The following is a 22,017-nucleotide window of genomic DNA, read 5'->3' as shown; positions in this document are numbered from 1 at the left end:
AAATGGTTTCAAATGGTCTGATGGGACACTTGGCTGCCTCTGACCTCCCTTCAATGTGCCTGGAGTTGTGTGTCATTCATCATCCGGTTCCGAAGGCATTGTTCACAGTGAAGCAGTCATCAGTGTGGGATGTGGCCAAAGGACGCCCATTTCTATGCCTTTATATGACTCTTCCAGTCTCTCTGTATCTTAGTTGCAACCTGCTGGTGACACTCTAAACTCAGTGGCCACTTATGTCTGGGAACATCCTGCTTGAAGCCTTGCAATGGTGAGATACTGTTGAACAATTGTTAGGTGTCGTCTTGGTCTCATGATATCAAAACGTGAACAGTGTGATGAGGAGGACTGTTTAAATACCAATTCTAATTGAACCCCAAAATTTAGGTATGCTTGCTGCAGTGTCTATCCTTACTCTCCTGTCTGATAGCTGTCCTCTTGTTATGATTGATGTGGATAACGCCTCCTGCATCATTCACATAGCTGGGGGAAATCTCACGCCTGCGCAGAGACCTCACTGGCTCACACATATGCACTTATGTATTAGGCTCTGACCGAAGTAGTGCAGAGCAAAGTGCGCCTGCAAGAGCCGGTAATGTCTATGTACAGGTGCGAGATTTGACCTGTCTATGTGGATGACTCTGGAGGCGTCAATCATAACAAGAGGATAGCTATCAGTGCGGAGAGGAGGGGCAGACGTCACAGAATGTACGCCCATCGGACTGAATTTACATACAGTAAGGCAAATTATCAAAAGGTATTTGGGGGTGTACAAGAGGGGGTCAGGGAATAATATGCACCTTTATGGAATGCAGCACAGGAGCTGCTGAAGGTGATAGCTTTGGATTATACATGAAAAATCTGGTGACATATTCCCTTTACGTTCACCTGAAAAGGTTAGAGGGCATTTAAGGATCATCCTGAAATTTCACCCGAAAGCTAAATGTCCCTAACTTTTTGTGAGTAGCGTATTTCATGTCTGTTTTCACCTTACGCAGTGCTGATGTCTTCATACAAATGTAATTGATACACAAAACTGTTCACTTAGGCTCAGAAAATTGGAGAACATAAACGAAAATATGAACGCAAACGACAAGAAAAGGAAATTGATGAACGCAAGGAGCGGCTGAGAAAAGCCAAAGAGGAACATGAGAGGGCGCAGAGGGTAAGTGACAACGTATTTCATTTTATAACGCTGAAAAATACACAGTTAATGTCCACTGTCATTTAAGGAGAAATCCTGCTCATGTGGTTGTGTGCACCATTCCGGACTGCTGACCAACAGTGAAATTCAGGAGGATCGGCACATCCCAAACATATAACCTAAACTTTTTCCATAAAGTTAAAATTTCCACATTCTGATGGTAGATATAATACACTCACGTCTATCTATCATCAGCATATGGAAATGTAAACCCTGTGGATAAGGTTTGTTTTAGATGATTTCCTTTTTTCTGTTGTAATATATTCTATAGTTTGTTCTTCTGTGTTTTCAGAAATTAAACCCAAAAACTGCAAAAAAAAAAAAAAAATCCCAGTTTGTTTTTCTGTCTTTATTTATACTATCATGGGGATTGCCTTTATGTGTTTCTGCTAAACTCATTCAGAGATAGGATTTCCAGCGGCTACTCAGACCATAGGAAATGATAGACTGGCAGGTGTGTCATAGTTTCATAGTTTTTAAGGTTGAAGGGAGACTCTTAAGTCCATCTAGTTCAACCCGTAGCCTAACATGTTGACCCAGAGGAAGGCAAAAAAAAACCAATGTGTCAAATAAGCTCCAATGGGGAAAAAAGTTCCTTCCTGACTCCACATACGGCAATCAGATTAGTTCCCTGGATCAACACCCTGTCATAAAATCAAATATACATAACTGGTAATATTATATTTTTCAAGAAAGGCGTCCAGGCTCTGCTTAAATGTTAGTAGTGAATCACTCATTACAACATCATGTGGCAGAGAGCTCCATAGTCTCACTGCTCGTACAGTAAAGAATCCTCGTCTGTGATTATGATTAAACCTTCTTTCCTCAAGACGTAGCGGATGCCCCGTGTTCCAGTCGTAGGCCTAGGTGTAGAGAGATCTTTGGAAAGGTCTCTGTACTGTCCCCTCATATGTTTATACATTGTGATTAGATCCCCCCTAAGCCTTTGTTTTTCCAAACTAAATAACCCCAAGTCTAATAACCTGTCTTGGTGTTGCAGCCCACCCATTCCTCTAATAATCTTGGTCTCTCTTCTATCTACCTGTAAGATTATGCTATTTATAACCTTCTATACTTTTGCTATCAAGAAAAGCATCCATTCCTCTCTTAAATTCATTCAGTGAGTTGGCCATCACCACTTCCTCAGGAAGAGAGTTCCAGAGCCTCACTGCTCTTACCGTGAAGAACCCTCTTCTTTGCTGATGTAGGAATTTTCTTTCCTCCAATCGAAGAGAATGCCCCCTTGTTCTTGTCATAGTCCTTGGTACAAACAGATCATGGGAGAGATCTCTATATGGCTCTCTGATATATTTGTACATATTTATTAGGTCTCCCCTAAGTCTTCTCTTTTCTAGAGTAAATAGACCTAATTTTGATAACCTTTCCGTGTATTGTAATGCACCCACTCCATTTATTATTTTAGTAGCCCGCCTCTGAACCCTTTCAAGTTCAGTAATGTCTTTCTTGAGCACCGGCGCCCAAAACTGCACACAATACTCCAAGTGTGGTCTGACGAGTGATTTGTACAGAGGGAGAATGATGTTTTCATCTCGTGCCCCCAGACCTCTTCTAATGCATCCCATCACCCTATTTGCTTTGGTGGCTGCTGCCTGACACTGGGCACTCCAATTTAGATTCTTATTGACTAAGATGCCCAAGACTTTTTCCATGTCTGATTTCCACAGCGGTTTCCCATTTAGTAAGTAATCGTAGCATCTGTTTCTCCTTCCCACGTGCATAACCTTACACTTATCTGTGTTAAACCTCATTTGCCATTTTTCAGCCCAATTCTCCAATTTACTCAAAATCCATCTGTAGTTGCAAACTGTCCTCCTTTGTGTTAACTACCTTAGGCCCCTTTCACACGTCAGTGATTCTGGTACGTTTGTGCTTTTTTTTTAAACGTACCAGAATCACTGACATACACAGACCCATTATAATGAATGGGTCTGCTCACACGTCAGTGATTTTTCACTGCACGTGTCTCCGTGCAGCGTACCCGCGTGTGCGTGATTGCTGCACGGAGACATGTCCATTTTTTTCTGGCATCACTGATGTTCCACGGACCACGCAGTGGTGTGGTCCGTGAAACACGTGCCAGAAAAAAACGTACATTTAAAATAATAAACATTTTAACTCACCCGGCTTCAGCCGCGCTCTCTGCAGCCCGTCCTCCCTGCTGCTTCTAAGCCGGCTGATTACTGTCGCGCATATTCATTATGCGCGACACAGCCGACCCGGAAGCAGCTGCTGCAGGTGTCACCGCCGGCCGGATGCTGCACCGCGGGAGGATTCAGCACCATGGAGAGCGGGAGCGGGCACAGGTGAGTTGATTTCTAAGTGCAATCACGGGCCACGGAGAACGGAGCCCGGATTGCACTTAGACAGCCCACGTGTGCCGTGATTCACGGCACACGCAGGGACATGTGCGTGTTTTACACGCCAGTGAAAAACGTCTGTGTTTTTCACTGACTTGTGAAACGGGCCTTACATAGTTTTGTATCATCTGCAAATACTGATATTTTACTCTGTAAACCATCCACCAGATCATTAATAAATATATTAAATAGTAGGGGGCCACTAGTAACCCTGGCCCAATCTGAGTATGCGCATTAATAACCACTCTTTGTTTTCTACCACTAAGCCAGCTACCTACCCATCTACACACATTTTCCCCGAGCCCAAGCTTTCTCATTTTACTTAGCAGTCTTTTATGTGGGACAGTGTCAAATGCTTTACCGAAGTCGAGATAAATGTCATCCAATGATTCTCCTCTGTCCATGTGAGAGCTTACATCCTCATAGAAGCTGATCAGGTTAGTTTGACAGGAGCGATCCTTCATAAATCCATGTTGATATGGAGTTAAACAATTATTAACATTGAGACATTCCATAATAGTATCCCTTAAAAACCCTTCATGAGTGAAAACTGTGGAAAAGAAAGCGCAATAGGGTCTTACCCCAATATATACAGGGTAAAGCAAAGAGTAATACTACTCACCAATTAGGGTTGTGATAGTCACAACACCTATAGCAGCATGTAACACCAAGTCCCGGCAGCGGTCCCCATGAGGCAGATAACAGAGAGTAATAGAGACGGGTTTCACAGCCGCGCCAAAGGACTACTGGATTCTTCTCAGATTAATGTTTCTTTATTTCATGCACAGGTCAAGTCTACGCGTTTCAGGAGAACACCGCTCCCTTCTTCAGGACAAACCAGCAAAGAATCATCAATCATCATTTTTTTTGATGATTCTTTGCTGGTTTGTCCTGAAGAAGGGAGCTGTGTTCTCCTGAAACGCGTAGACTTGACCTGTGCATGAAATAAAGAAACATTAATCTGAGAAGAATCCAGTAGTCCTTTGGCGCGGCTGTGAAACCCGTCTCTATTACTCTCTGTTAAAAACCCCTCAAACATTTTACCCACAACAGATGTTAAGCTTACCGGCCTATAGTTTCCAGGTTCCCTTTTACACCCTTTTTTGAATATTGGTACCACATTTGCTAGCTGCCAATCCAGTGGAACAGACCCAGTTTCTATATAGTCTTTAAATATAAGGAACAGAGGCCTGTCTATCACACTACTTAACTCCCTTAATATCCGAGGGTGAATGCCATCAGGGCCTGGTGATTTGTCAATTTTAATGTTACTAAGTCGGTTCTGCACTTCTTCCTGGGTTAGGCAGGTCATACTTAATGAAGCGTTTACATGATCACTCTTCATTTCCCGTGGCATATGCTTTTCCTGTGTGAACACAGTTGAGAAAAAAGTATTTAAAACATTTGCTTTTCCCACATCGCTTTCTATGATTTTACCCTCATTATTCTTTAAAGGGCCAACACCATCAATTTTAATCTTTTTTCTGTTTATATAATTAAAGAATAGTTTGGGATTTGTTTTGCTTTCCTTAGCAATGAGTCTCTCAGTTTCTACTTTTGCTAAATGTATTTGTTTTTTACACATTTTATTTTTTTCTCTATATATTTTTAATGCTTCTTCGCTGCCTTCTTGTTTTAGCTTTTTAAATGCCTTTTTCTTATTATTTATTGCCCCTTTTACATCCTTATTTAGCCACATTGGTTTTCTCCTGTTCCTAGCCCTTTTGTTTCCGTATGGTATGGTATGGCTCGCTCGCAGTGGGTGTTTAATACCGATTTAAAAATTTCCCACTTATTTTCTGTGCTCCCATTTTTGAGGACATTGTCCCAATCAATTTGGCGAAGGTCTTCTCTAAGCTGATCAAACTTTGCTTTCCTGAAATTCAGCGTTTTTGTAACCCCCCCTCCAAGGCACCTTACTGAAGGATAAGTGGAATTGTATTATATTGTGGTCACTATTCCCTAGGTGCCCATCCACTCGTACGTCTGTTATTCTATCTGGCCTGTTGCTTAAAATTAAGTCGAGAAGGGCTGCCCCTCTAGTTGGGCCCGGCACAAGTTGGGACAGATAATTATCCTTAGTTACTGACAGAAGCCGGTTTCCTTTCTGAGATACCCAGGTTTCAGTTTCCCAGTCTATATCGGGGTAGTTGAAGTCCCCCATAATAATCACCTCATTGTGATTTGCTACTTTGTCTATTTGTTTCAATAATACATTTTCAGTAGTTTCTGTTATATTTGGTGGCTTATAACAAACCCCTATGAGGATTTTATTAGTTTTCCCTCCTTGTATCTCCACCCATAGAGACTCCACCTCTTCATTTCCCTCTTGAATATCTTCTCTTAGTCTGGGCTTTAAACTGGACTTTATATATAGACAGACTCCACCCCCTTTCCTTTTTTTACGATCCCTCCTAAACAATTCATATCCTTGCAGGTTAGCCGCCCAGTCATAACTGTCATCTAACCATGTCACAGTTATTCCTACTATGTCGTATTTTTCCTCATACATTACCAGCTCCAGTTCTTCCATCTTATTGGTCAGGCTTCTTGCATTGGTCAGCATGCAGGAAAGAAGTTTTGCTCCCCTTTTCTTAGCTTCCTTCTTAGTACCCTGTCTTGGGTCCTCTTTACGGCATCTAGTATCCTTGATTAGTTTGTCCTTCTGCTACATGTTCTTGTCTGCTGTTTTTTCTCCCATCCCCTCTTCTTCTAGTTTAAAGCCCTCCTGATGAGTGTGGCAAGCCTTCTGACGAACGTGTGTTTCCCAGGTTTCGTGAGATGTATCCCGTCTCTTGCGAGAAGTCAATCATAGAGGTAATTCACTCCATGGTCCAAGAATCCAAATCCTTGCTGCCTGCACCATCGTCGTAGCCAGTTGTTCAAATCTAATATCCTATTCCATCTTCTGACACCATGGCCATCGACTGGGAGGATTGATGAGAAAACAACCTGTACGTTCCGTTCCTTTATTTTCTTCCCCAGAATTTCAAAGTCTTCACAAATAGTTGGTAGATCATTTCTTCCCGTGTCGTTTGTTCCTACATGTATCAATAGGAACGGGTATTCGTCCTTGGATCCGAGGATAGTTGGTATCCTGTTGGCCACATCCTTGATTTTTGCTCCCGGGAGGCAGCATACTTCTCGTGCGGTTATGTCCGGCCTGCAGATAGTTGCCTCCGTGCCTCTTAGTAGTGAGTCGCCCATAACTACCACTCTTCTTTTCTTTCTGGACGCACTGCTTGTTGCTCCTGAGTGCTTTTGTGTGTCTTTTGTTTCTGCTTTTGTTGACAAAGTAACTTCTTTTGATGATACTGTGTCTTCTCCTGTAGATATCGTATCATCCTGAGCTGTGCCATTTTCGTTCTCCAGCATAAGGGCTTCATATTGGTTGCTAAGCTGTGTGGGTGGTGACGACCACTTGATACGCTGGCTTCTTTTGGTCACATGTGTCCACTTTTCAGCCTCTGTATGTGTTCTGAAGCTTTTCTCACTTTCCATATCCTGAATGGTTGCTTCTACCTCGTCCAAGAAGTCCTCATGTTCTTTAATTAGCTTCAAAGTTGCTATTCTTTCTTCCAGTCCCTGCACCTTTTCCTCTAAGAGGGCAACAAGTTTGCAATTTTGACAGGTGAAGTTGGATTTATTGTGCGGCAGATCCGTAAACATGTAGCATGTGTTGCAGGTGACCATGTGGATTTTCTTCTCTTCCATATTGCTGATGTAGCGTATGACAGGCAAAAGTCGCGCGCGGTTTTGCGATGTCCTCAAACAGCGAGACCCGGCAAGTCCCAGCAATCGATCAGCTTACAGCGACTCTTCTCCTCTTCCCAGAATTCACTGGAAATATGCAAATGAGCTTCCTGCTTCTCCAATCCCTGGTTTTGCGATGTCCTCAAACAGCGAGACCCGGCAAGTCCCAGCAATCGATCAGCTTACGGCGACTCTTCTCCTCTTCCCAGAATTCACTGGAAATATGCAAATGAGCTTCCTGCTTCTCCAATCCCTGGTTTTGCGATGTCCTCAAACAGCGAGACCCGGCAAGTCCCAGCAATCGATCAGCTTACGGCGACTCTACTCCTCTTCCCAGAATTCACTGGAAATATGCAAATGAGCTTCCTGCTTCTCCAATCCCTGGTTTTGCGATGTCCTCAAACAGCGAGACCCGGCAAGTCCCAGCAATCGATCAGCTTACGGCGACTCTTCTCCTCTTCCCAGAATTCACTGGAAATATGCAAATGAGCTTCCTGCTTCTCCAATCCCTGGTTGACTTGGAAAGTGTGGTAGGCCTGCCTTGTGACCAGTGCAGAAGTCAATGTGCAGGCCCAGGAAGAGGCGGCAATACCATCATCTTTCATTGTCTTCTTGTCTGATATTGAGATGACTGCTGAAAAATTGGAAGTGTTGGCCTATCTTAAGGCTTAATTGCCAAAGTAAAAACTGCAGGAGTTTATTTTTTTTTTTTACACTTTTGATAATGATATGGGAAATTAGAAAACAAAACTAACAATCATAACTAAATCAACTATTTTTTAAAAAAAAATTATATAAACCCTTGATTCAAACAATGGGCCATTTTCTAATGACTCAACTAATTTAAACAGTTGGATTACTTTCTATGTTGAGGAAAGGAATGAATTCCCTCTGAGTGTTTGTATTGTACATAATGTAAAGTGAAAATAAAACATATGGGGCTCTCTACTTCCAGAACTCCTACGCAAGGACCAGGTGGACTTCCCACCCCCCCCCCCCCCCAAAACCTCTAAGCAGAAGATAATACTGAGCTTATAAATGTAATTTACAAAATCAAATTGGTAAGCTGAGGTGCCATGAAGGTTTCTTCGTAGATTGGGAATCCCAGTTTTGTTCACTACCCTTCAACGGTTTGGAATTAAAAGATTTGTCTAAAACATATACATTAATGACCTATCTGTGACGGTTCACATACAGTCCTGTGGTGTCCAGCTGTTGAAGGTTGCAGCATTTGGCTGCTCCCTGAGATTCTATTCTATTCCTGCTGAGCTGTAAATGGATACCGAGAAGAATACCAAGAAGAAGATATGTATCTTCTTTGCTTGGGGTTAATCCCTTTCGCTTCAGAACCCTGTGGATATAGTTACCTTTCAGTTGGTAATCATTATCACTTTCCCTTGTGTCCTTAAATACCTACATACCCACATTTTCCCTTGGTGTTTGCTGGTGATAGTTATATTCCTATACAAGTCTTGGATGCAAGCGGCCTGCTTGTATTCATCTGAAAAAATGTTGTTTGTTGCGGTTTCTCTCACTGAGTTTTCTTGGAGAAAAGTTATTCGTTCACTTTCCCCTGTTTGTGCTCCCTGTATATTCTTTAGAGCTTATTGGGGTTGACTAAGCTCTCATCCCATCCATTCAAGATCAACCAGGACTAGGTGTCCTGGGGCCAGCAAAAGGTTTGTTCAGGGGTCACCATCTCCCCCTTCCCTAGACACAGAGTTTCCCTTCCTTGTCTCCGTACTCGTGATAATTCCCCAGTACCTTGCGTGACAATATCCATAGGTAAGTCATCAATATTTGATCATTTGGGAGCAACACCTGACACTCCTGATGATCAGCTGTTCCCAGTGCCTGTGATAGCCTGATGTGCTGAGTTGTGGAGATGCACAGTTTTGTTAACAGTATATTTACTCCAACCGGGTACTTCTTTTCTGCCTCCTATTCGAGTCAATAGTGTGGTGGCTGGGCAGTACCTGGCTATGGCCACTGTATAGTAGACATAGCTGTGCACTGCTGTTTATCTGCAAGTTCTTTAAATACACATAAAATGAAAGGATAAAATATAACATGCTCTATAAGGAACATTCGTCGTATCTATTCTACGAGACTAAAACCCTTCTCGCTTAATAGAGCTCAAGATGACCATCCTGACAAAGTCTCTTTACTTGCTGGAGACCACTACTTATCCATCAGTAGTCTCTTCTTAAGTGTCAGTCTTCAGTGATTAATTTTATAGCATCTAACAAACATTGCCCTAATTAAAAAATTGCTTCACTTAAAGGTGTATTCCAATCTCCAAAATCTTATCACAATATGTAGTAGGTATAATAATAATAGCAAATACCTTTAATTAGAAATATAGTATAGTTTTCCTGATTTAGCCATGTCTCCTACCTCATGTGTAGGGCATTGCAGCTTTGATATCCACGAGCAACTAATTGTCCCTTTATGAGTGGATATAACCATGGACACCCAAGTTGCAATGCCCTGCACATGAGGTAAGAGACATGGCTATATCAGGAGAACAATACTACATTTCTAATTGGAGGTATTAATAATAATAGCAATTACACCTACTACATATTGGGATAGGATCTTGGAGATGGGAATACCCCTTTAACCCCTTCACCCCCGGCCACTAAAACACCCTAATGACCGGGCCATTTTTTGCAATTCTGAGCAGTGTCACTTTGGCAGTTTATAACTCTGGAACGCTTCAACGGATCCTGGCGATTCTGACATTGTTTTTTCATGACATATTGTACTTCATGTCAGTGGTAAATTTAGGCCGATATTTTTTGCGTTTATTTGTGAAAATTTAGGAAATTTTGCGAAAATTTCGCAATTTTCAAACTTTGAAAATGTATGCCCAGAAATCTGAGAGATATGTCACGCAAAATAGTTAATAAATACAATTTCCCACATGTCTACTTTCCATCAGCGCAATTTTCGAAACAAAATTTTTTTTCGTTAGGAAGTTAGAAGGGGTCAAAGGTCATCAGCAATTTCTCATTTTTCCAACAAAATTTACAAAAGAATTTTTTTTAGGGACCACATCACATTTGAAGTGATTTTGAGAGGCCGAGGTGACAGAAAATACCCAAAACTGACCCCATTCTAAAAACTGCACCCCTCACACTGCTCAAAACCACATCCAAGAAGTTTATTAACCCTTTAGGTGCTTCACAGGAACCAAAGCAATGTGGAAGGAAAAAATGAAAATTTTTTACTTTTTAACACAAAAATGTTACTTTAGCCATAAAATTTTCATTTTTACAAGGGAGAAAAGAGAAAGTGCACCCTACAAATTATTGTGCATTTTCTTCTGAGTACGCAGATACCTCATATGTGGTGGAAATCAAATGTTTGGGTACACGGCAGGACTCGGAAGGCCAAGGCGCGCCATTTGAATTTTTGAACGCAAAATTAGCTGCACTCATTAGTGGACGCCATGTCGGGTTTGAAGACCCCCTGAGGTGCTTAAACAATGGAGCTCCCCTACAAGTGACCCCATTTTGGAAACTAGAGCCCTCAAATATTTTTTCTAGATGTTTGATGTGCACTTTGAACCCCTGGGGGCTTCACAGAAGTTTATAACGTTGAGCCGTGAAAAGAAAAAAAATTTTTTTTACCACAAAACGGTTGCTTCAACTAGGTAGCTTTTTTTTTCACAAGGGTATCAGGAAAAAATTCAATGAAATTTATAGTGCATTTTTTCCTGAGTACGGCGATACCTCATATGTGGTGGAAAGTAATTGTTTGGGTGCATGGCGGGGCTCAGAAGAGAAGGAACGCCTTTTGACAGCAAAATTGGTTGGAATCATTAGCGGACGCCATATCACGTTTGGAGACCCCCCTGAGATGCCTAAACAGTGGAGCTCCCCCACAAGGGACCCCATTTTGGAAACTAGACTCCTCAAGGAGTTTATGTAGATGTTTAGCGAGCCCCAAGGGGCTCCACAGAAGTTAATAATGTTGAGCCAGGAATACAATTTTTTTTTTTTTTTCACCACAAAACTGTCACTTGAACCAGGTAGCTTTTTTTTTCCACAAGGGTATCAGGAAAAAATGCACCATAAAACGTATTGTGCAATTTCTCCTGAGTACGCAGATACCTCATATGTGGTGGAAAGTAATTGTTTGGGCGCATGGCGGGGCTCAGAAGAGAAGGAACGCCATTTGACAGCAAAATTGGTTGGAATCATTAGTGGACACCATGTCACGTTTGGAGACCCCCTATGGTGCCTAAACAGTGGAGCTCCCCCACAAATTACCCCATTTTGGAACTAGACCCCCTCAAGGAATTTATCTAGATATTTGGTGAGCCCCTTGTACCCCCAGGAGCTCCACAGAAGTTGATAACGTTGAACCGTGAAAATTATTTATTTTTTTTTTTTAACCACAATTTTTTTGCATCAAACAGGTAGTTTTTTTTTTTTTTTTACAACGGTATCAGGAAAAACTGCGCCACAAAACGTATTGTGTAATTTTTCCTGAGTACGTAGATACCTCATATGTGGTGGAAAGTAATTGTTTGGGCGCATGGCAGGGCTCAGAAGAGAAGGAACGCCATTTGACTTTTCAAACGATCGGCCGCTGCAGCAGGACGCATGGTCGGATGAAATACAAAAAGCGTCGGGGATACGTAAAAAAAGTCACGCCAAAAATTGACCATGGATGCAGATACGTTATGTGCATCCCTGATCAGCGCTTGGCGGGATGCACGGACGGATGCGATACAAAAAGCGTCGCAGATACGGAAAAAAGTCACGCCAAAAATTGAGCAGGGATGCCGGTCCGTTATGTGCATCCCTGATCAGCGCTCGGCGGGACGCACGGACGATGCGATACAAAAAGCGTCGGGGATACGGAAAAAAAAAAAGTCACGACAAAAATTGAGCAGGGATGCAGATACGTTATGTGCATCCCTGATCAGCGCTCGGTGGGACGCAATGAGGTGTAAAAATGGACAGGGGATACAGAAAAAGAAAAAGTCATACTCACAGTACCCAGAGGATCACTAACCAGAAGTGCTGCAGGAGGAACAGCTTTACAGGAGCAGCAGGCAGGACGTTGGGCAGATCAGCAGAATGCCCAGGAAGGACCCAGCGATGGAGGCAGATGTGATCGGGCCAGTTAAGACCTCGGACGACGGTGAAGACAGGTAAGAGGACGTCGGGAGAGAGCAGAGGGGGGGGGAGGAGGGGGGAGCAGAGGGGGGTGGAGCAGAGGGGGAGAGGGGGTGGAGCAGAGGGGGAGAGGGGGGAGAGCAGAGGGGAAGGGGGGGAGAGCACAGGGGGAGACCGGAGAGGGAGCTGCAGAAGCAGAATAGAGATAATGGGGGAGGCAGTCAGATCGCGGGGGGAGCAGATCGGGATGTCGGGGGGGGGGGGGGCACAGATCGGGGCGTGGGGGGGCAGATCGCAGGGGGGCACGGGCAGGGGCCAACACGGGAAAACGCAGGGGGCAACACGGGAGCACGCACGGGCTGCAAGGTGAGCACAGTACTCACGTGCAGCAGGAGCGATGACCTCAGCTACGGCGGCGGCAACAGCAGCGGTGGCGTGGTACCACAAGTACCAGCCACTGCACGCTGCAGACATGTTGGGGGAGGGCTCGCAGGCCAGGACAGGCCTGGGGGGGCGGCCACCGGCAGATCAGACCGCCCCACTGCACACTGATTGGAGCGATTGCGCGTCATAGCACGATCGCTCCAATCAGTGCTGCAGGGGCTGGGGGCGACATTTTAGAGCTCCGGCTATGATTTGTTGAAGCTGCTATAGCAGATCATAGCCGGATCTCACAGTATCGCAGTAATCCTGGCATTATTTTTGCCGAAATTAATGCGAACGATGTGGTTGGCGGTTCAGATTTGAACAGCCAATCACATCGATCGTCGATAGGGGGTGGCGATGCCACCTCCCCCTGGGGTCAAGCAAAGGTCCCCTGCTGTAAGAAACAGCAGGAAACATCATTTGAAAGCCATTGCTATGGCCACGGCAATCAAATGAAGTTTAGGCAGTAAAATTACGTCCTTGGTCGTTAAGTCACGTTAAAATAGGACGTAATTTTACTGCCCGCGGTCGTGAAGGGGTTAATAAAGTTAATCAGGATACAATCTTGCTCCCTGACATATGTAACTGTGTTAATGCTATGCTCAGGTCCACGCAGATGATCCTTCTTGGACTTTAACAAATTTACTAGACAGATGTGAGATATTAGTAATAAGCATTAATTGGCCTCTTCTAAGTTTTCATTAATTGCTTTCTATTTAATCCTTGCCTGCCAGATGATATGATATTGAATATGTCTAGACCTTGGTTTGGCTATCTTCTAAATTATTTTACTTTGCCAAAATGGTACATATAAAAAGTACAGCATGTTACACTAAAAATAACCCTTTGTACAGGTGTGTGACCAAAAAAGGTCTCAAAATTTGGCAGCAAACAATTTTTTTTTCTTTGACAAAAATCGTAAAAATAACCAATTTTTTTATTACTGTAAAAATATTGCACCAAATTACTTTTATCCCACATCTTGAACACCAGCAAAAAAAAAAAGAAAAGAACATTTGCAAAATATCATCCTTCCAAAAAATGAAATAAAAGGTGATCACAATGTCTTATGCACCCAAACATGGCTCCATTGAAAACTACAGCTTGTTTTGCAAAAAATACGCACTTACAAAATTCTATCTACCTAAAAATTTCAGTGTGTAACCCTTACACTGCCAATGGTTTTTTTTACATTTTTCACTTCCTGGGCAATTTCCCCCCGAAAAATAAAAAATGTAATCTTTTTTTCATATTTTCAATAAAAAAACAAAATGGTTGCAATTCATATACTTTATATTATTTTGCAACTGATCCAATTTAAACCAGCCTTGCCACACACACACTAGTGAATAAATAACATTTCCCACTCCGTTGGCATCATTTTTATACATTTATTTATTCTTTTAGAACATTAGATTGCTTATACATTTAGCTGCAATTTTTTAGCTTTTCTAATAAAAGTTTGTTTAAAAGAACTGAAGTCCTCAGTGGTTGATACCTTTTAATGGCTAACTGAAAAGATGGTAATAATAGCAAGCTTTCGAGACTGCTCAGGTCTCTTCATCAGGCTCAGTATAACACAAAATCTGAAGAGTCACATATTTATACACAACAGGACATAGAATAGTGCAATAAAAAAGACAAGTTATGTGAAGCAGAACGATCACTATGGCAAGAGGACAAACTGTTGTGGCCATAAATAATGTTGAAGTTCATAGATAAGCAGTGTGAAAGTTTTATTGTCCTCTGATTGGGGTCTGGTCCGGGCTGTGATGCCCCCAGATGCTCTGAGGAACACATTTCTTAATTGATGTAAAAAGACATAAATCCATGTGACACAATCATTCCTGCTCTGAATGTGTCAAAGGTCATCATAAGTTTGTACTCCCATAGTCTCCTATCTCTTTGGGACTTGAAATTCCCTTTCAATACCAGCAATTTCATGGCCATGATGCTGTGGTCTGGGTTACAAAAATGTTTGACCACAGGTAGATCTATCCTTTTTTCCTTAATTGTGTGGCGGTGAGAATTCATCCTTGTCCTGAGCTGTTGTCCTGTCTCACCTACATACAGACCCCCAGTTGGACATTTGGTACATATAATTAAGTACACCACACATGGTTGTGGTGCAGCTGAAGGTACCTGGGATCTTGTAGTCCTGATGTGATCTGGGAATCTTTATCTTGTCCGTTGTCAGTATAAATGGACAGGTCTTATCTTACTTTTTGTCTGGTTGCAGGGAAGTGTTCCTATTGTTGGAGAGGACAGGGAGCTTCTGACGATGATGCTTCTTAAGGCCCCGTCACACTAAGCAACATCGCTGCTAACGAACAACTTTTGTGACGTTGCTAGCGATGTTGCTGTGTGTGACATCCAGCAACAACCTGGCCCCTGCTGTGAGGTCGTTGGTTGTTGCTGAATGTCCTGGGCCATTTTTTAGTTGTTGCTGTCCCGCTGTGAAGCACAGATCGCTGTGTGTGACAGCGAGACAGCAACAACTAAATGTGCAGGCAGCAGGAGCTGGCTTCTGCTGAGGCTGGTAACCACAGTAAACATCGGGTAACCAAGAAGCCCTGTCCTTGGTTACCCGATATTTACCTTTGTTACCAGCCTCCGCCGCTCTCACTGTCAGTGCCGGCTCCTGCTCTGTGCACATGTAGCTGCAGGACACATCGGGTTAATTAACCCGATGTGTGCTGTAGCTAGGAGAGCAGGGAGCCAGTGCTAAGCAGTGTGCGCTGCTCCCTGCTCTGTGCACATGTAGCTGCAGTACACATTGGGTAATTAACCCGATGTGTGCTGTAACTAGGAGAGCAAGGAGCCAGCGCTCAGTGTGCGCTGCTCCCTGCTCTGTGCACATTTAGCTGCAGCACACATCGGGTAATTAACCCGATGTGTGCTGTACTAGGAGAGCAGGGAGCCAGCGCTCAGTGTGCGCTGCTCCCTGCTCTCTGCACGTGTAGCTGCGTGAGCTGGTAACCAAGGTAAATATAGGGTTGGTTACCCGATATTTACCTTAGTTACCAAGCGCAGCATCTTCCACGCGGCGCTGCTGGCTGGGGGCTGGTCACTGGTTGCTGGTGAGCTCACCAGCAACTCGTGTAGCGACGCTCCAGCGATCCCTGCCAGGTCAGGTTGCTGGTGGGATCGCTGGAGCGTCGCAGTGTGACATCTCACCAGCAACCTCCTAGCAACTTACCAGCGATCCCTATCGTTGTTGGGATCGCTGGTAAGTTGTTTAGTGTGACTGGACCTTTAGATTCGGGGGCTGTCTAAAACACAAAAGTGGGGGGTCTGGAAAAATAGATTTTAATCTGGCATCTTTTTGCAGTAATGGTTGTAGTTTCCGTGCAGCTCCTCTTAACAGCTCCAGATTTGGATTGTAGGTGATTACAAGAGGTACCCGGTTGTTTTCTTCTTTAGTTTTATAATGTAGGAGATGGTTTCTTGATATTCTGGTGGCTCTTGCAATCTGTTTTTCAATTGTTCTTGGGTGGTAGCCTTGATTCAGAAAGGTCTTTCTGAGGCCCTCAAGGTGATTGTCTCTATCTGTAGTGTTGGAACATATCCGATTGTACCTGATGGCCTGACTGTACACTATAGAGTTTTTTTATGTGTTTTGGATGAAAACTGTCCCATGTCTCTATTTCATTGTTCCGTAGTTTAATGGTGGTGTCCAAGAAGTGGATTTCATTGCTGGAGTAGTTGAGTGTTAGGTTGATGGTGGGATGAAACTGATTAAAGTGTTCATGGAAGGTCTTCAGCTGTTCCTCAGACTCTGTCCAGATGATTAAAATATCAATGTAATGGTAGTAGGCCAGCGACCTGATAGGACAAGAAGATAAAAAGTCACTCTCAAGCTTGGCCATGAAAAGATTTGCATATTGTGGTGCCATTTTGCTTCCCATTGCAGTCCCAGTCTCCTGTAGATATGTTATTGTTAAATGCAAAGTAATTATGGGAGAAGATGAATTTTGTAAGTTTCACCACAGAATCTGCATCAATTCCTGTATTTTCCAGGAAAACTTTGCAAGCATTTAATCCATCCTGGTGTGGAATATTTGAGTACAGAGATTCTACATCCATGGTAGCAAGTAGCAAGGGTGGTTCCCTCTGGTAGAGGACCTATTGCTGATAGTTTTTTCTTAGGTTTCTGTAAATTCATAGAAAAGCTATTTGTTAGAGACTAAGTTCTTTTTTAGGATCTTACTGTATATATTAATCAGTTGAAGATCAGCAATTTACTCCTCTTCCTGACCTGACACATTTTTTATTTATAGCTCTTTTAAACATTTTTCCCGAAAAATCACATTTTATTTTTCCCCATTCGAGTATTCAAGTATTTTTTTGCTTTTGTTTTTTTGCCACATATTGCACCATTTTAAAATATGCACCACTTGTAATATTGATTCTCTTAATGATCTATTATTCAGTGTGCATGACCCATTCCATATAGCTACCTTTTTGTATTTCCTTTGTTGCTATGTATGCCGACCTTTGCCATGGTTATCCCTAGTTCAAGTAATGTCCTGGCCTTGGGGAAAACCAGCTGAAGTGTCCAGTAGGTCTTGGTATAAGCAGGATCTATATCTGGCAGTGTCAAACTGACAAATCCAGTATAATAGAATATTAGACTAGCAATTAAACAAGTTAAAACTATAGTCCCAACAAAAAAAAAGTCTAATAAGAATTGTAAGATATATATTTAAAAAAAAAACTGAACAACTATTGGAAAACATGTTTAACAACTGAAGTTTTTTTTTCTGTAAGGATCAACAAACATCAGAGGATCCATAAAGAAGATCCTATAACCGCCACACTGACTCACCTAAAGAAGCACTCTCATCAAAGTTTTTATCCTCTTTAATATATTTCAATCATATTATATAGCACTGTGTACTTACAATTTCTCATTTTGCCCTTCTACCCATTTAATTCTTCTGTTTTCTATTAGGTCTATAACATCACATGATTAAAAACAGATTAGCTAAATCCTTCTAAGCGCTATGTAGAAACAGAAAGTCTATTTTCCCTGTATGAGCCGCTGCAAAAGTCCCTGGCAGGGGGAGGAGGGAACAGCAAGATCAGGAGTTGGAGAGGGGAATGGTTCATTCTCTCACGGTTAGCCTATATTTAAAGCTTTTCAAATAAATATCAGGCGTTTCATATCTACATAATGTTCATGGCTGGAGAATTCTTTTTTTTTCTTCAGTGATTCATGCATGGACAAGAGACTTCTGTTTCTCCATAGCGCAGAGGAAAGAGAAAAATATACTGAGTAGAAAGGCAAAATAAGCACTTGTAAGTACACAGTGCTTTATAATATGATTGCAAAATATTAAGAGGATACAAACTTTGAGAGTGCGTCTTTAAGAATTATAATATTGCTATACTGTCCTCCCTTATGAACTGGAGCCTTTATACCATTTCGACTTCATGCCGTCCCTTCTCTGTTTACCCTCATGTTGTCCTTATCTGTACATTAACCCATACACTGCCTCCTCTCAACACTGTACTCTAATATTGTACCACCTCCATTCTGTGACCACTCCATACTATCTCCCCACACTCTACTGTACCCATATGACCCCTTTCCACTCTCACCCAGCCCTTCCTCCAACCGGCTGCATCTCTCCATACTGTGACCCCCCTCTACAAACTTTCTTTCCTCACGATGTCTCTATCTTCTCACTATCTCCTTCATATGTATTCCTCTCCATACTGTGACCTCTCACTTCTCTCCCCTCTTCATACGATCCCTATCCCATACTGTGTGCTCACACAAATGCCCCATAAGCTCCCCCCTCCCTTACTGTAGTGTTTATCTTTTCGCCATCTTCCCCTCCTCTGCAGTGCATTAGTAATGTTAGCAGTGTGTTGAGGTGACGTCATAACACCACTGCACGTCTTACAGCACCAGCGATCATTTTCTCAATTTGCATCTGAAAGACACAAGTACAGTTGAGTACAAAAAAAAGGGAACTAAAGTACTTCCAATTTTCTGAGTCCGCTGTCAGTTTTACAATTGGTTCTGGTTAAACTGCTGAATCCCACTCCTATGTGTCACCACACCGCAGACCACCATGCTTATCTCACCTCCTGGCTTGCTGGGAGAAGTGCAGGACCACTGAGGCCGGCAAGCTTCAAAGTGGCGCTTGCCAGCTGTATAGTAAACAATTTGCAAATGCGCTCTTTGGCTAGGATACTAACCACATCTGGCGTGGCAATGAGCTATACATTACAGAATTAAGAATCTTGTTACTCTTGAACAGAAAGGATTTTTAATACGAGATAAATTACACAGAGGCGTAGTTTTACAAGCATGTTGCAATTATACCAATTCCATAAGAAGAGACAATTTCTTTAAAGCCGCACTCCAGCGTGTTTTTCGCTACTGGCATGGTTCTCTAAATCTAAGTCCCCCGCCCCTATCGAAGAACATTTAGAGATTAAAATAATAAATATTTGTTCTCTTAATTTAGTGGCTACTGTTTTGGGTACTTATAATGTGTTGTGAGGTTAGGGAAAGCCCTAGCATCATATATATATATATATATATATATATATATATATATATATATATATATATATATATATATATATATATATATATATATATATATAATATATATAAAGGACACTAAGGGCACCGCACCAAATGGTAGAAGTTGGTGGCCAGGTGTGTTTTTCCAAGGCCACATGCTGAATGTGTAAAATAGGCAATCAAATAATTAAAAAAAAATAAATAAATATCCCATATTAGTTCTCTTTTCCTAATAATTTATTTTCTGCTATCTAAACATTTAGACAATGTGGTTGCTATTGACTTGTTAGGGTGGTAAGTAGTTTCGGTAGGAGTTTACTTTCCTTCTAGCTGTATTATACAGCTGACTGTGAATATACTGTTAGGCTGGAGTCACATCAGCGTATGGCATCTGATGCGAAAGCAACGGATACGATATGCTAATGATTCCCAGCTCAGGCTCTGCTGCGAGCCTGAGACGAGTGTCATGTGACTGTGCTGCGATCTTGCGATCGGGTCACAGCTGTGAAGCTGAGGGCGGGCAGTGCGGAGGAGAGGGAGGGGTTAATCCAACCATCTCCTCCATTGTCAGCCTGTGCGTATATCGCACTGCACTTCGATAACATCTGAGTGCAGTGCGGTGTCTCTCGCACACATACACTAGAATGGGTGCGAGTGATACGGCTCTAGCAGACAATCACAGCATGCTGCGATTTTTTTTTCCTCAGTCCGTTCAGGGCTGAGGAAAAACACAGATCTGAGCTGCAGCATTGTCTTACATGGGGCTGAGTGCAATGCCAGATTTTCTCACATTGTACTCGTGCGAGTAATACGCAAGTGTGACTCCAGCCTTAGTCATTATGTGGACTCTGTTCCTAGTCCTATGATATCACCACTTCCCTTGTCAAGGGGTAAACTAACATTTTTTTTTTTTCTACTTTTTTTTTCTATTGTCTATTTGTTTTTAAAGTGGTATTCCCATCTCCAAGATGTGTAATAAAAAGAATATTAGCAAATACCTCAAATTAGAAATGTAGTATAGTTTTCCTGAAAAGCCATGTCACTTATCTCATGTGCAGGGTATTGCAGTAGCTTAGGCATCCATGGTTATGACATATGTTCCTATATGCATGGCTGTAACCATGGATATCTAAGCAGCTGTAATGCCCTGCACATGAGGTAAGTGACATAGCTTTTCAGAAGAACTATGCTACATTTGTAATAAAGGTATTTGCTAATATTCGTGTTATTGTACCTACTACATATTGGGATAGGATCTTGGAGATGGGAATAGCCCTTTAATTTTTAAAAAGTGGCTGATTATTTATTTATTTTTTTTACAATTTAAGATTTTATTGATTTTTCAAAGGAATACAATATTAGAACACACATCCATGCTGCAACAAATGATGCGAATCAAAAGTAAATGCGACACCAAGCCTTCGCAGGCTTCGTAATATTCTATGGATGGCAGAAATGGTACATAGATAATCATTTAAAACCTTAGATAATGATAAAACAAGAAGAGGTTAAGGCAAGTGAAAGTCATAGAATCCAGAGAAGGAGGGGTAATTCAGAAGGAGAGGAGAGATAGAAACCAGAATGAGAGCAGAATGAAGCGACCCGGACTGATACAATGTCTGTTGAGCTAAGATTTGTCGAAAGAGTGGCGTAAGCTGTCTGATAGAGAAAAAGCCAGAGTGCCCCCATTCCGGAGATTAAATTAGTTCAAGAAATTTTTTACTAGATAGGAAAGATTCCCACTGGAACCATTTAGTGACTGTCTACACCGTCTGCCCTCGTGACTGGGCCATCACTATTTCCATGCGGTGAACCACATTTACCTCAGTTACCCACTCCTCTAACGTCGGAGGGTTAGGATCTTTCCAGCGCCGAGGGATCACTGTCTTGGCGGCCTGAAGAAGGTGGCCCAAGATAGATTTCTTAAAAACCCTTTTTGATACGTTAAAGATATACAGTAAAACTGTCTCCGGGCGACTGGGGACTACGATCCCTGTGGCCCCCTGTATGGCTGCCAGTACTTTGTTCCAAAAGACCGACAGGCTCGGGCAGTGCCACCAGATGTGTGACATGGTGCCTCCTTGGGCTCCACATCGCCAGCAAGTGTCAGGAATTCCGGGGCACCATGCATGAAGGGACGCCGGGACCCTGTACCACCTGGAAAGTATTTTATAGCTGGTTTCTTGCATCCTAGTGGCAACCACGGACCTGTGGGTCAGGCGGAAACAACGCTCCCATTGATTCCCGGGAATCGTTTGATTAAGCTCTGACTCCCATGCTTTACAAAAGCGAGGAGGCGACACCTCTACTGCACTCGTCATAATCTTGTACACCCTTGATATTGCGTGGCGCGTATCAGAGGACCCAGTGCAAAGGTTTTCAAAGGGAGTTTGGGGCGGGGGGTGGGCCACGACAGTGTCTTGTGAGGTCAAGAAGTGTTTGAGTTGGGCATATTTAAAATGGAATCGTAGTTTGAAATTACGGCTCTTTACCATCTCCCGTAGTGGGAGGAGGGACCCCCCGGGGCCACCCGATTTAGTCTCAAAGGATTCAATTTCGTGCTTCCCAGAAAATTGTTGGATG

At 42.6% G+C, this 22,017-nt stretch overlaps 1 protein-coding gene across 1 annotated transcript in view; it reads left to right on the top strand.

Annotated features, from left to right (window-relative positions):
* The window catches only part of ST13 (ST13 Hsp70 interacting protein), a 238,412-nt gene that overhangs the window by 194,209 nt on the left and 22,186 nt on the right, over positions 1–22,017 (top strand). Inside the window, exon 9 of the mRNA XM_075321923.1 lies at positions 1,046–1,162. Within this exon, the coding sequence (XP_075178038.1) occupies positions 1,046–1,162 (117 nt within the window). The remainder of the gene's footprint in view (positions 1–1,045; positions 1,163–22,017) is intronic.

This window comes from Anomaloglossus baeobatrachus, chromosome 8 (genome assembly GCF_048569485.1).
Source record: "Anomaloglossus baeobatrachus isolate aAnoBae1 chromosome 8, aAnoBae1.hap1, whole genome shotgun sequence".
In the NCBI taxonomy this organism is placed as follows: domain Eukaryota; kingdom Metazoa; phylum Chordata; class Amphibia; order Anura; family Aromobatidae; genus Anomaloglossus; species Anomaloglossus baeobatrachus.
The sequence above is the reverse complement of the archived record's forward strand: the minus strand, read 5'-3'. Positions and strand labels throughout refer to the sequence as shown.